Here is a 12,353-nt window from a genome sequence, read left to right as displayed (position 1 = left end):
AGTTGTCTTCAAACTATAACCTATACCGAAACCTAGTTACAACACTTCGTGAAGTCTAATAACTTCTATAGTAGTGTTTCTCTAAGTTCTAAACACTTCTAAACCTTGTAGGGTAGGTGTGAATATATTGGTCTCTTGCTGAGATTCTTTACTATTCAATACCATCTTTTTGTGCAAAAATGTCCTGTTACCTACAGCCCATGCCAAAGGTATCATATTCTTGAAGCCTAGTAACCTTCTGAGTAGTTGATAGATTTACTCTGTTCCACTTCTCAGACCTAGCCGAAGGTCTCCTCTCACATATTCTGTGAGCAGGATCCGGTCAGACAGATAGTGAGGACCTATACGGTATTATTCTGATACCTTCAATTCTGAGGTATTATAGTCACAGGATGCTACTGAGATTGATATGGATAATGACATGTGGGTCCCATAAGGGGGCCAGAGGTAGGTATTGGAGACCAGAGATTCCAATTCCAGGTGAGGTTACTCTACTTAGGGTGACTTCTGGGTATCGGATCCCAGTATTCCTAACAGTTTTACAGTCAATATCGCTGTAAAGGAATAAACTTTTTTATATCTTATTAACTGAGTTTATATCCACATTGTACTGATATGCTTAGGAGTATTCTGACTGATTCAAGGTGAGCTACTGAAGTGTATACTTCTTTGAAGTCTTCCCCTGGTACCTGGTTGAATCCTCTTACACGGTATCTCACTTTCCGTTTTTTAATAATTCTGTTCTTTTTAACTTTAGTTTTTTAGACCTAAAATTCCGATATTACTCGTCTTCTACTAGGTTTCTCAACTTCTTCCTCAGCTCTATATTTGTTCAGAACTTCCATTTCCTCATCTATAGCCTTTTCTGTTCTTCTTTTTTTAGTGAACTCATCGCCTACCTATATGTATTAGGATCAGGTATATGGTACATCAATCCCGCGAACTCGTCTGCTTCTTGCATTTTCTTTTTGAGACATTCATATCCTTCCATTAGTCTTTGGTGTTGATCTTGAATACCTTGTAGTTCATCATCATCAAGGTCACTAATTTCAAGTTCTTTTTTAGTTTCTTGAACTGCTTTGTTAAACTTGTAGTTTCTATCGCTTAGCTCTTGTAGTCGTTGCTATGTATTAGCTTTAGTTTTCTTGGTAGATTTACGAACTCTTAATAATCGTCTTGACTTTGATGGTTGGTGAAGTGTTTTGAATAGTCTCTTTTGTTCGGATGATTGTTGAAATTAGCCAGGTATAGTCATGATTGGTTTAGGAGATTTTGGGTTTTAAGGTGCATTTTTGGGTGTGTCTTCATCCTCTGAGTCTGTTGTCCTATCCGCTAGTAGTTGATGATATTCGAATAATACTCCTTTCATTTTGGCAAATTTTACGTCTCTTACTTCGGTTACTGTATGCTGTTCTGGTATGTAGATTCAGTATATTATTGGAATTGAAGTGTATCCAATCAGGTAATCCTCTTCAGATGTTTGGTCAAATTTTCTGCTTTTCTCAGCTGGAAAGTATATCAAAACATTCGTGTGAACCAAGGATGTAAGTCACTAATTATAGGTTTCATTCCATATAATTGCTCAAAAGGTATTGTTTTTATTTTTGAATACCAGTATCTGTTGTATAGGTAGGCAACAGTGGAGTAGACTTCCCCCCATAAAGACTTTCAATCTTCTGACATCATACACCATATCATTATTATCAGGACTCAATTTATCCTTTCTGTATCTCCGTTAGATTCAGGATTATAAGCAGAAGGGGTGGTATGAATGGTTTTTTTTTAATTCAAAGAATTGGGTAACATTTTGGTTGACATATTCAGTGCCTTAATCACTGTGTAGTCATTTGATCCTTTTACTAAATTGTATATTTATCAGTTTCTAAAAGATCTGTATTGCTGTGGCAGCTCCATCTTTAGACTTCAGTAAGTATATTCAATAGTATCTAGTATAATCGTCAACAAATATCATATAGTACTCATTCTTGCCAAGAGTAGGTACTAACATATGACCACTCAAATCGGAATGCACTTTTTCAAATTGTGATTTCGTGCTTATTTCTATAGTCTTTAGTACCCTATGAGTTGATTTATACTTATTGCACATGTTGCAATCAAAGTATTAAGGTGTGTCAATAGGAGAGGTATCCTGGTAATTATTCTTAATTACTTTCTGATGTCCAAGGGCCTGGTGACTTTCTTCATAGGAGGAAATCATAATGCTTTCTTTTTTTATTCTTATATACTATAGTCCTTCTTTCTTATCTACTATTATGAATATTTTCCCTTTTTTTTCAAACAATTTCTTCTCCATTTCCAACACTATCCTAACTTCAACATCATCCATTCAAGATTCTGATACTAATGAGTATCAAAAGAAGGAAATATACAGTCTCCGTTTAAGGATGACTGTGTGTTAATGTCTATCCAATAGGTGTATGTTGATTCTTGCATCTCCTTATACTGTTACCTGATAAATTCTTCTGTCAGTGGTTACTATAGTTTCAGAGGAAGGTGTAAAATTGAGGAAATTACCTGAGTTTGGCGAAAGGTGACTTGTAGTACCTGAGCTGCATAACCAATTCATAGAGTTTTTACCCTCTACTATTTCCAAATTTAATGGTATATTTTGAGTCCTCAATATCATAACATTTGTATCAGTTGTCGCAGTCATTTGTGTTTGTTTTCTGTTTTTTTTTTTTTTTTTTCCCTTTGTAGACTTCGACATTTCACTATCGTGTAGTTGTCACTTGTTTTTTCTCTCTTTACACAATCACTGTAATTCTTTTTCTAACTTCTAGGTATACTCAGTATCTTTTCTTCTTCTTTTCCTTCTGACTTCTCAGCAGCCCTTACAATAAAGTAGTCTCTAACATCCATATAGTGAATAGTTTTTCATGCTGTTAACATGTTACATATGTCAGGATGTAGGTCACTTATGGATAACATGAACACTATTCCTTTTACTGACTCAGATTGGGTTCACGATCTCATTGCAGTACAGAATTCGTCAATGTTGCCTTCAGTCAGTATCATTAGTATATCATTGGACAAATTAGTTCCAATCGATTTCAAATTCAGTTGTATGATCAGGGATTGATTATCCGGAGGTGAGTTTAATCTTCCAGATAGCTTCCATGAAGATCATGTTGGTTGCAGGGGTTTCTTTGTCAAATCTATCTTTGAAGGCTTGCTAAATGCCTTTGAAGGTTACATTGACAGAAATGTCAGCATAGAAGGTAGTGTCAACAGCTTTCTATAGGAAAAACTTTGCTCTTATGTCTTTCCTTGTCTATTCCTTGACCCGTGTGATTTAAGTTATTGCGCTACCTTCAAAAGGAGGTTCTGGTTTCACAGATTCACCTAATACTACATCTCACAAATCCAGGACTTCAAAAGCTACCTCCTAGGTGTCAGTCCAGGTTTGATAATTTTCTTGACCATGGAGTTTGGTGTAGTCCTTGACAAAAATGCTAAAGCCAGATTTTGTGTTGATTTCAGATGACATCATGATGTAAACCATTTAGTTTTTTTCTTATGTTAGGAAGTCATTTGTATCGATTGATATCCTTGAGATAATCTAACATGTAACCTATAATATTTTCATAGTAAAGTTCACAGTATACAGGAAACAAATTATCAAAGTCTAGCAGTTAAATTTGATTGCAGCATTTGCAGTGGTGAAGGCCGTGTTTAGAAAGAGTACATAGGCACTAGTGTAGATCTTAAAAGAAAGCTTTCATCACAATGAAATAGAGGATTGATTGAGGGTAGGAAACGGTAATGTATTCACTTAGAGTGCTCCAGAAATCTTCTGGTTTATGGTGGGAATGTGAAAGTATTTCACAAACTAGAGCTCATAACCTGAAAATATTTGTATCTATTGTACTAATTGTTGTGATAATGAAGTAACAATGATAATGACAATAAAATCTGAAGACCAAAAGATTAATCCAAGCTTGTACGCTCTCTCTGAGAACAGGACTAAACCTGCTCTTTATATACCAGTTTATCATTACACAAATACTACCTCATACTAAGGAAATCTCTAAAAGATGCTAGAATACAATAGCATATATACTCAGCCATGTGGCTGTGTCACATGACCAACACAGCCCCATGACTAGATAGGAAAGGAATAACGTAATTTCCAATACTAGCTCGCGTATGTACTAGTACTAGGTGGTCCTAAATCTCATTGCAGTTCTAGCATTGTAACAGGGGCTCCCTCTGGGAAGATGGATCCCAAGGTTGTGACCACACTGAAATGAATTCTTCCGTAAAGTGAACAAATATAATAAATATCAAATGTCTCAACAGTAGAGTTTGAAGAAACAAAACAGTAAAACTCAATATCGTTAAGCCACAGCTTTTTACTCAATTAAGTCCTGATCTCGAGAGGTAGTTAATTGTCAGAGTAGAGGAGAACTCACATATACTTAAGTAGATTTCATATACTGCCAGTTGCTCCCCATCACTACTCTGTATTTGTGAGCACCCAACTCCCTTGGGCTGCCTAGCTAACCTCCACAAGTCAGACTAAAGATCCCCGGTAGCAAACTAGACTACTCTTGTAGTTTGCTAACACCTACGCGACAGAAGTATTTTAGTCGCTGCATCTACAATACAACCGCAGGAGTAAAAACTCTTCATATCGCAGACATATCAGTGGTGAGCTGTCATGCCCGAGTAGATACAATATCAACTATAGAACTCTATACCCATATACACTTAGTTTTCTACAAGCATCCGCAGCCCCTGAACATCTATCCAGTTCTACTCAATTCCATATCATTCCAGATGATGGCCACGTAGCTCCCCCGATAGACTCCTTCGAATGTTAACTACCAATAGGCGCTACTCACAGGCAACCCTCCTAGAAACAGGTCTTATCATGATCTTAGACTAGTGTCTCAGAGTCCCTAACGATTCACCAATACTATTACACTTTTAGGGCAACGGACTTCGCTTACCTTGCCTACTGGCCTTTAGTAACCTCACATACTACCTTAGACTTCAAAGTAGTATTACTCCGTCAGTTCTAGTCCGTTTTACACGAAACTACCTGGAGACCATTCTCCAAGTTCACCTCTACACCCTCATATATCCTGCGGACAGCTTCCAGATGAACAGACGGCTGGAACATATACAGTGTTGCAGGAGCATCTCCACCTGAAGACATTTACTAGGCTTACAGCAACTCTCCAAGCTGTAGCCCATAACGCCAGGGACTTATAGTGGGGCCGGAGGGGGGTGTTAACCACCACACCTTCAAGTTACAACTTGTTCAGAGCTCAACTGGTTGTGCCGAAGTGATCCGTACAACTTGAGATTCGAATATCCTATGTAGTTTCGCATGACAAACAATCTATTAACTTCCCCCGAAGTCCTGTGTAACAAGTTACTTTCATGGTAGGGTAACTTGGCTCCATAACAGGGTAACCCATAGCCCAAGGCATGGTTACTTTAGTCCAAAGATAGGGTAACTCTACTCAGACTCACCGTCGAGTAATTCAGGGTAACTCCTAAATTGACTACTTAAGTTATCCTACTGAGTAGGGTAACTACCGCTCCTTACTAGTATCCGTATACTTCTTAGTATGGTATTGTATGCCCAATCGAGGTACCTAACCAACAGTACCTCTAGCCAGTAGACTCTAGTCTACCACCATTCCTACCACGGTAGTCTCTTGATACTAGTATGGGTATAGGTTTGATTAACTATAATAGTACTCCGTGGAGTCTCATTACAAGCATACAATAGAGTCAGCCTACTGAAACTCCAATTTCACTTGAATGATCGAGTCTTAGGCTAAGATGTTCAAAATTCCCTCTCTTGTGTAGGGGCGAAAAAAAGAAAAAAAGTGTCAGACCTTACTAACAAAGGCAACTCCAATATCCAGTACGAACTTCAGTTATATAAGTTCCTACCTATACATTCTTGCTCATATCTATGGTACCGTATCATGTCTCCGGGCCTAATCTACGTAGCAGTTCCATTTGTAGCTTATTCCAGAAGCTGCTCAGTCGTGCTTGGAATTCGCTTAGTCAATCAGATGGTTGCTGCACTATGCTAATCTTTGACCGACCATTGATCCTAAAGTCACCAGTGGCATTATCGTAGGAACTTTAGCCCTATTCCAAGAAGGTTTCAGGAAGTGAAGAATTTTTAATCTGACAGATTAACCCAATTTGGGGAACACTTCATGTAATCATATACCTACCTACAATCAATGGACTGCTAAGGTGTTGACACCTTTTGTCTATTATTTGGCTTTTGCTGTCCTCTTGACGATCATGAAATTCGAGTTTTCTTAGCTCACAGCTACAGATGTCATAGGTGACCTAGCCAAGAGGCCTACGAGTGCTCGTAACTTTAGATAATTACAAAAGAAGCCTTGTATCTGGCATGTTGACATATACAGTACTCATATAATAGGGTAAATGAAAGAACCGGTAGGGAGTACAGTCGTGTCTGAAAAGTCAACATACCCCTGCTTGGCAATACTGCAACCAATGATCACCTCAATATCACTCTCTACCATGACACCACCACACTCCCAAATTCCCAGAGAAGACCAGAAAAGGGAAATCTATTCCCTCTATAAATATACTGATATGGGGTATGGTAAATTTTCAAAGCTTATGAACCTCTCCAAGTCAACTGTTTCAACAGTAGTCAAAAATGCAAAATCCAGAAATGGAAATACCCATGATGCTCCCAGATCTGACTGACCAACCAAGATTACTGAAGCTAAAAGGCAAGTAATTTGTGATATTATTGATGCTGAGCCTTATTTATCCCTAAGAGATATTACTTAAAAAGTCAATATTAGACTTGGCGAAGATACTATTAGCAAGATATTCAAAGAAGCTAGATTTAAGCTCAGGATACTTAGGAAAAAGCCTTTTTGGAGAAAAGGACAGAAGGAGAAGAGAAAGGAGTTTGCTAAAGTGATGAGGAACTAGACAAGAGCTTGGAAATAGGTGGTTTTTGTGGATGAAGTTACAATTGAATATGATCCAAATCCAGTGAGAAGAAAGGTCAGACTTAAACCAGGTAAAGAGTTAGAAGAAAAAAATATAAAGCCTAGCTTTAAGTCAAGGTACACCAACATAGGTGTATATACTGTAATGATACATAGTGGGAGGACTGAGCTCATTCTTGTGAGGAAGAGGACTGAGGAGGAAAGGACCAGTAAAAGAGACAGACTTGGTCTCAATTCCCACCAATATGCAACTGAGATTCACCAACCCTACCTCATCTCTTTCATAGAAGCCATAGACAGAGCTCCTCAAACCATCTATATGGCTGCTGAAAATGCATCATGGCATAATGGAGCAGAAAACAAAAAATTGCAAGAGGACTGTGGATATCAAAGATTGGCTTGGCCTCCCAACTCACCAGATCTCAATCCTATTGAGAATGCCTGGGAAATTCTCAAAAGAGTCCTCAGAAAGCGATTCTCCAAGGTTGAGAGCAGGACCCATAGTGCTGCTGAATTATTTCAGGCAGCAAAGAAAGAGTGGAACCTCATTCCCCAGGGGACATTTGATGGATGGATTTGAAGGGTGCCTGAGAGACTTCAGGCTGTATTAGATGCAGATGGAAGCCATACAAAATGGTAGCATTGGGAAACTGTTTTTTTCTATTTCTACTATTATCTATTTTAAAATTGTACTCATATCTTTTTTTTTGTTGTAGTCAATATCATTATTTGTAGTGGTAGTGCCGTTGCCATGAGGGGTACGTAGACTTTTCAGACACGACTGTACAAACAGAAATTGCGAGCCAAAAACCCAATTGTGATTTGCTAAGTACTGTCCCAAAGCAGAGAACTACTCGAGTATCAAATTTGCCGGATAAATCCTTTCTAGTGGTGACTTTGCCCAAGTTGGCATTTGCTGGCTAATTTTGCGGTACTGAATATACCCTACATAATATAATGCTCGTATCATACAGTGTATCATATGTACTTGTATGATACAAGCATGGTATCATGCCGGCACTGTAAGGAACAAGTATGCTCCCTCCCGGTAAGTGCCGCTTCAAGGTTACCCCACATCGTCGTTGGTCGCCCCACTGCAAGAAGGGAGAAAAGCTTCTCCCTTCCATCCCCTTCCTTCCTCACCCAACCGACAGTTTCCAAGCCTACCAAACGAATTATGTCTACCTTTGGATCCCAGTTTCGTGTTACTACGTGGGTGCTCCATTCTACTTTTCCCTTCCCCGTTCCCTTTTTTTTTTTTCATAAATTTTCCTATAGAGACTGCTCTGTTTTATGGTTTTCGTGGGTGATGAGCCAAAGACTAACACCGCACTAGCTACGGTGAATCCCACTGCCGTTCGGTCGGCTGTATTGTCGATGGCGTTCCTCCTGGAATGCCACTGAGCGAAGCCGATATTCAGACACAGCTCTCTCGTCGCCGTCCCGGCCAGTCGGCACTAACTACCCCCCGTAACGAAAAGGATAACGTGCAGATTCAGTCTGGGACTGAGTTCGGATATACACTTGGGACGCCAATTGGTTTGATGGTGCAGAACCAGGACCAGAGACCACACGACTATTCGGAAATGGACTTGTATCCGAGACCTAGTCATGCCGATTTCACCTATCTCATGAAGTACGGAGTCAAGGCTAGCTCGGGAGGTGGTAGAAGTAGCGCTAGGGAAACCATTGGTAAGCTGCCCTATGAAGGAGTTCCCTTGAGCGCGCTCCAGGGCTACGTCCAAGTGACCTTTTGTACAGGTGCTAACGCGCTTTTCCCGCAGGTCGCGTTGCTGCTGGCGCCATTGCTGAAAAGTATCTTGGTTTGGCTTATAAGATCGAAATTGTGGCTTTTGTGTCAAGCGTCGGACCCATCCATATTCCAGGGTCGTTAGATCATACCTCTCCTCAATACATCGCCTTCCTTTCGGGCCTCACTCGCGAGAAGGTGGATACTTTTCTACCAGTCCGATGCCCTCACACCGAATCCAACGACAAAATGGCCAAGTTGATTGCGGAATATCGTGATAAGAGCGACTCCATCGGGGGAACCGTCACCTGTATAATCAAGAACGTTCCCATCGGCCTTGGTGAGCCATGTTTCGACAAGCTCGAGGCAAAACTTGCACACGCTATGCTCTCAATCCCCGCAACTAAAGGCTTTGAAGTTGGCTCGGGGTTCAAGGGCACTGAGATGCCGGGATCTATCCACAATGATCCCTTCGCTTCTGCTCCCGATACGAATGGAAGGTTGGGCACCACGACCAATAACTCGGGTGGCATCCAGGGTGGTATTAGCAACGGAGAGAATATTTACTTTAAGGTTGCTTTTAAGTCGCCCGCTACAATTGGTATCGACCAGCCCACCAGCAAATACGATGGAACTTCTGGTGTATTGGCCGCTAAAGGAAGACATGACCCATGTGTTGTTCCTAGAGCGGTCCCCATCGTTGAGGCTATGGCGGCTTTGGTCATCATGGATGCCGTTCTTATTCAGCAGGTGAGTGTTTCCGACTCCATCCATACTTTCGAACATCGGCCTCTAATGCCATTGCAGCAACGCGAGACGTCTAGATCTCTCCTCCCACCCATGCCCCAACCCATTGGATTGAAAACCCCAGCCGTAGTTGATGGCAGCGAGAAAAGGGTCGACCCATCTAATGTTCCAGAGGCTGAAAGAACCAAGTTGGTTTCTGACCCCAAGGGAGGTCAGGTAGTTGGCGGTCAAGGAGAGGTATTTGGCGATGAGTAACGCTATTGAACTAGTATACTATCTTCTATCGTGCGGGGTTTCTTAGACAGTGGGGGATATTCGGCATAAATATAAAGGCAAGACACTAAACTCTACCCTGTTTTCCAGTAATCACAATTGATCTCGCATGGTCGGTATGATATGATACGATATCATACGGTAGCCTTCTCCAACCTTACCAGCCCCCGTATCAACCTTCTAAGCCCCTTGTACTGTACAGTACCTATGACTCATAACGCCCATGGTGGAATAGGGACCAAAGGTACAGTACCCTCTCCCCCGTAAAAGCAAATTCGGTAGCAATAGCTGTGATTTCTTATTGGACGGGTAAGTTCGGCAAAATCGGTCATATGAGGTATGTGATGGTCTAGAGCTCGAAAGCTTGTTTTTTTGCACTTTATCCACAGTTGAACTCCACGAGCCTGTGATATCTTTCCCCTGAAGGCCTTTTCGCAAGGTTCTAAACTTAAAGAAATGAGTCATATTCAAGGTCTAGAAGGGCAAATCCATCAGAGCCCCGAACGAGTGATGAATGGTGAATCCAGACTTCACATCCGGAGCCCCATGACCCTAGCCTCTCTCCCGAGGAGGAAAAGCAAAGAGGAAATCAAATTCAACCCAGCGGCTCTGCGGTTAGTCATTGGTTGGTCGCGTCACTACGCGTTTTCCCTACTGGAAGCTCCTCCAAATTTAACCACAACCGTTTCCTCTCTCTGCATATATAATATATATATCCTGACAATTCTTCACTCAACGCATCCTCCCCACTGTTACAGCGAACGGCCGTTGCCATGTCTTACTTTACAAATAGTTCCGGGTCTGCTTCCACCGGATCCGCTACCACCTCCAGTAGTCTGGGAGATATTAGTGCCGATATAACGCTGTCCTCACCCCCGGAAGACAGTATCTCTGACCTAGAGTTCTCCACGAAGTCAGACCTTTTGGCAGTCGCTAGTTGGGACAAGAGAGTTCGCATTTATGATGTTTCTCAGACCGGGGCGAACTCCGGTAAAGCGATTTACGCACATGAAGGGCCCGTTCTCAGTGTGGCTTGGTCAATAGTATTTAAACCAACCCACTATTTTCTTTCGGAATCGAGACTAACCTGTTTCTCGATCGCAGGATGGTGATAAACTCGTCTCAGGAGGTACCGATAACGCTGCAAGACTGTGGGATGTTGCTACAGGTCAAAGCACTCAGGTCGCCGCCCATGATGATCCAATCCGCTCTGTTCGTTGGTTTACTCCGCCAGGAGCTAACGCCCAAATGGTGGTCACAGGATCATGGGATAAAACAATCAAGTACTGGGACCTAAGGCAGCAGCAACCTGTTTGTTTGGTGAAATTGCCCGAGCGGGTTTATACGATGGATGTTTCTCGGGACTTACTGGTCGTAGGGACTGCAGAGAAGCATCTCCAAATCATCAACCTGAAAAATCCGGAAACCGTTTTCGAATCAAGGATTAGTCCGCTCAAGTGGCAGACCCGCGTAGTTGCCTGTTTCCCAGATGCGTCGGGCTTCGCAGTCGGTGGTATCGAGGGGAGGTGCGCTTTTGTCTATCTTGACCCCAAAAATACCAAGTGAGTTTCCCCCTTTTCCCTTTTTTCTCCCTGGATCACTTCATCACCAACGAGGGACGGACCCGTGCTAAGTTTTCTCCCTTATCAGGTTGGATTTCTCGTTTAAATGCCATAGAACAGCTAGAACTAGAGGCGCCGGCGCTGATGTTTATGGAGTGAATGCTATCTCCTTTCATCCTGTGCATGGAACTTTCTCCACTGCTGGCGCTGATGGAACCTTCCACTATTGGGACAAAGATTCCAGAAGCAGAACCAAAGGGTTTCCTCCTGTCGGTGGAATAATCTCCGCCACCGGCTTCAATAGAAATGGCTCGATCTTCGCCTACGCGGTTAGCTACGACTGGAGCAAAGGCCACCAACACAACACTCCAACATACCCGAATAAGATAATGCTGCATAGGGTGGGCGATGAGGAAGCAAAGCGAAAGGTTACCTCGAAATACTAACAATATTTCACTCTCTATTTTATCCTTTGTCGTCGTTAAACAGTATATCTCATGACGCTTGAACGATGTACTGTACCGGCTTTTCACCCGGTTGCTATAGAAGGGAATTTGTATTTCAAGTATAAAGTTTGGGCGCGGTAGTTTCGGTGGATCTGGTGTGAAGCGTATTTTCTATATTATTGTAAAGTCCTCTGCCGGTAGAAAGTGCGTTATGAGCGCTGTATCATACCAGCACAGGCTGTACCGTACAGCAGAAATGTTTGAGGCGTGAGCATTGAGCTCGAGGCTCGAAAAAGGTAGACTGTCATATCACATAAATCAAACTCAGCTGCGCAACGTCCGGCATCCAAATGCGACCCCCCAGCGAATCCCCTGTTACCTCAAAGCTACCCCGCCAGCGCTTGAATCAGCAACCGTCGACCACTTTCCCATCCTCAGAAGTCTCCTTGCAATCCGGCTCCACACAAACCGAGCAGCTGTCAGAACTTGCAAAAATGACAATAGCTGACTCCCCAAAATGGTAACAATTCGCTCCCCTACCGGAGATTTGAATGAAAGTTAACATTCTGTAGGAAGTACCTGGATA

At 42.0% G+C, this 12,353-nt stretch overlaps 3 protein-coding genes; 2 read left to right on the top strand and 1 right to left on the bottom strand.

Annotated features, from left to right (window-relative positions):
• Positions 1 to 7,871: 7,871 nt before the first annotated feature.
• Positions 7,872 to 8,116, bottom strand: GSTUM_00010691001 (uncharacterized protein; the record flags this gene model as incomplete). XM_002841468.2 has 1 exon in its annotated part: positions 7,872 to 8,116. The coding sequence occupies one exon, from the start codon at positions 8,114 to 8,116 to the stop codon at positions 7,910 to 7,912; it is 207 nt and encodes a 68-aa protein (XP_002841514.1). The 3' UTR covers positions 7,872 to 7,909.
• GSTUM_00010690001 (uncharacterized protein) lies at positions 8,116 to 9,836 on the top strand. XM_002841467.2 has 4 exons: positions 8,116 to 8,201; positions 8,326 to 8,681; positions 8,774 to 9,489; positions 9,547 to 9,836. The coding sequence occupies exons 1-4, from the start codon at positions 8,167 to 8,169 to the stop codon at positions 9,739 to 9,741; spliced, it is 1,302 nt and encodes a 433-aa protein (XP_002841513.1). The 5' UTR covers positions 8,116 to 8,166; the 3' UTR covers positions 9,742 to 9,836.
• A 554-nt stretch (positions 9,837 to 10,390) lies between these two features.
• GSTUM_00010689001 (uncharacterized protein) lies at positions 10,391 to 11,767 on the top strand (the record flags this gene model as incomplete). XM_002841466.2 has 3 exons in its annotated part: positions 10,391 to 10,802; positions 10,864 to 11,321; positions 11,410 to 11,767. Exons 1-3 carry the CDS (start codon positions 10,533 to 10,535, stop codon positions 11,765 to 11,767), a joined length of 1,086 nt encoding a protein of 361 aa, XP_002841512.1. The 5' UTR covers positions 10,391 to 10,532.
• Between the last annotated feature and the right edge of the window lie 586 nt (positions 11,768 to 12,353).

Source organism: Tuber melanosporum, assembly GCF_000151645.1.
Source record: "Tuber melanosporum whole genome shotgun sequence assembly, scaffold_72, strain Mel28".
Classification (NCBI taxonomy): domain Eukaryota; kingdom Fungi; phylum Ascomycota; class Pezizomycetes; order Pezizales; family Tuberaceae; genus Tuber; species Tuber melanosporum.
Note: the sequence above shows the minus strand (reverse complement) of the source record. Positions and strands in the feature narration are given on the sequence as shown.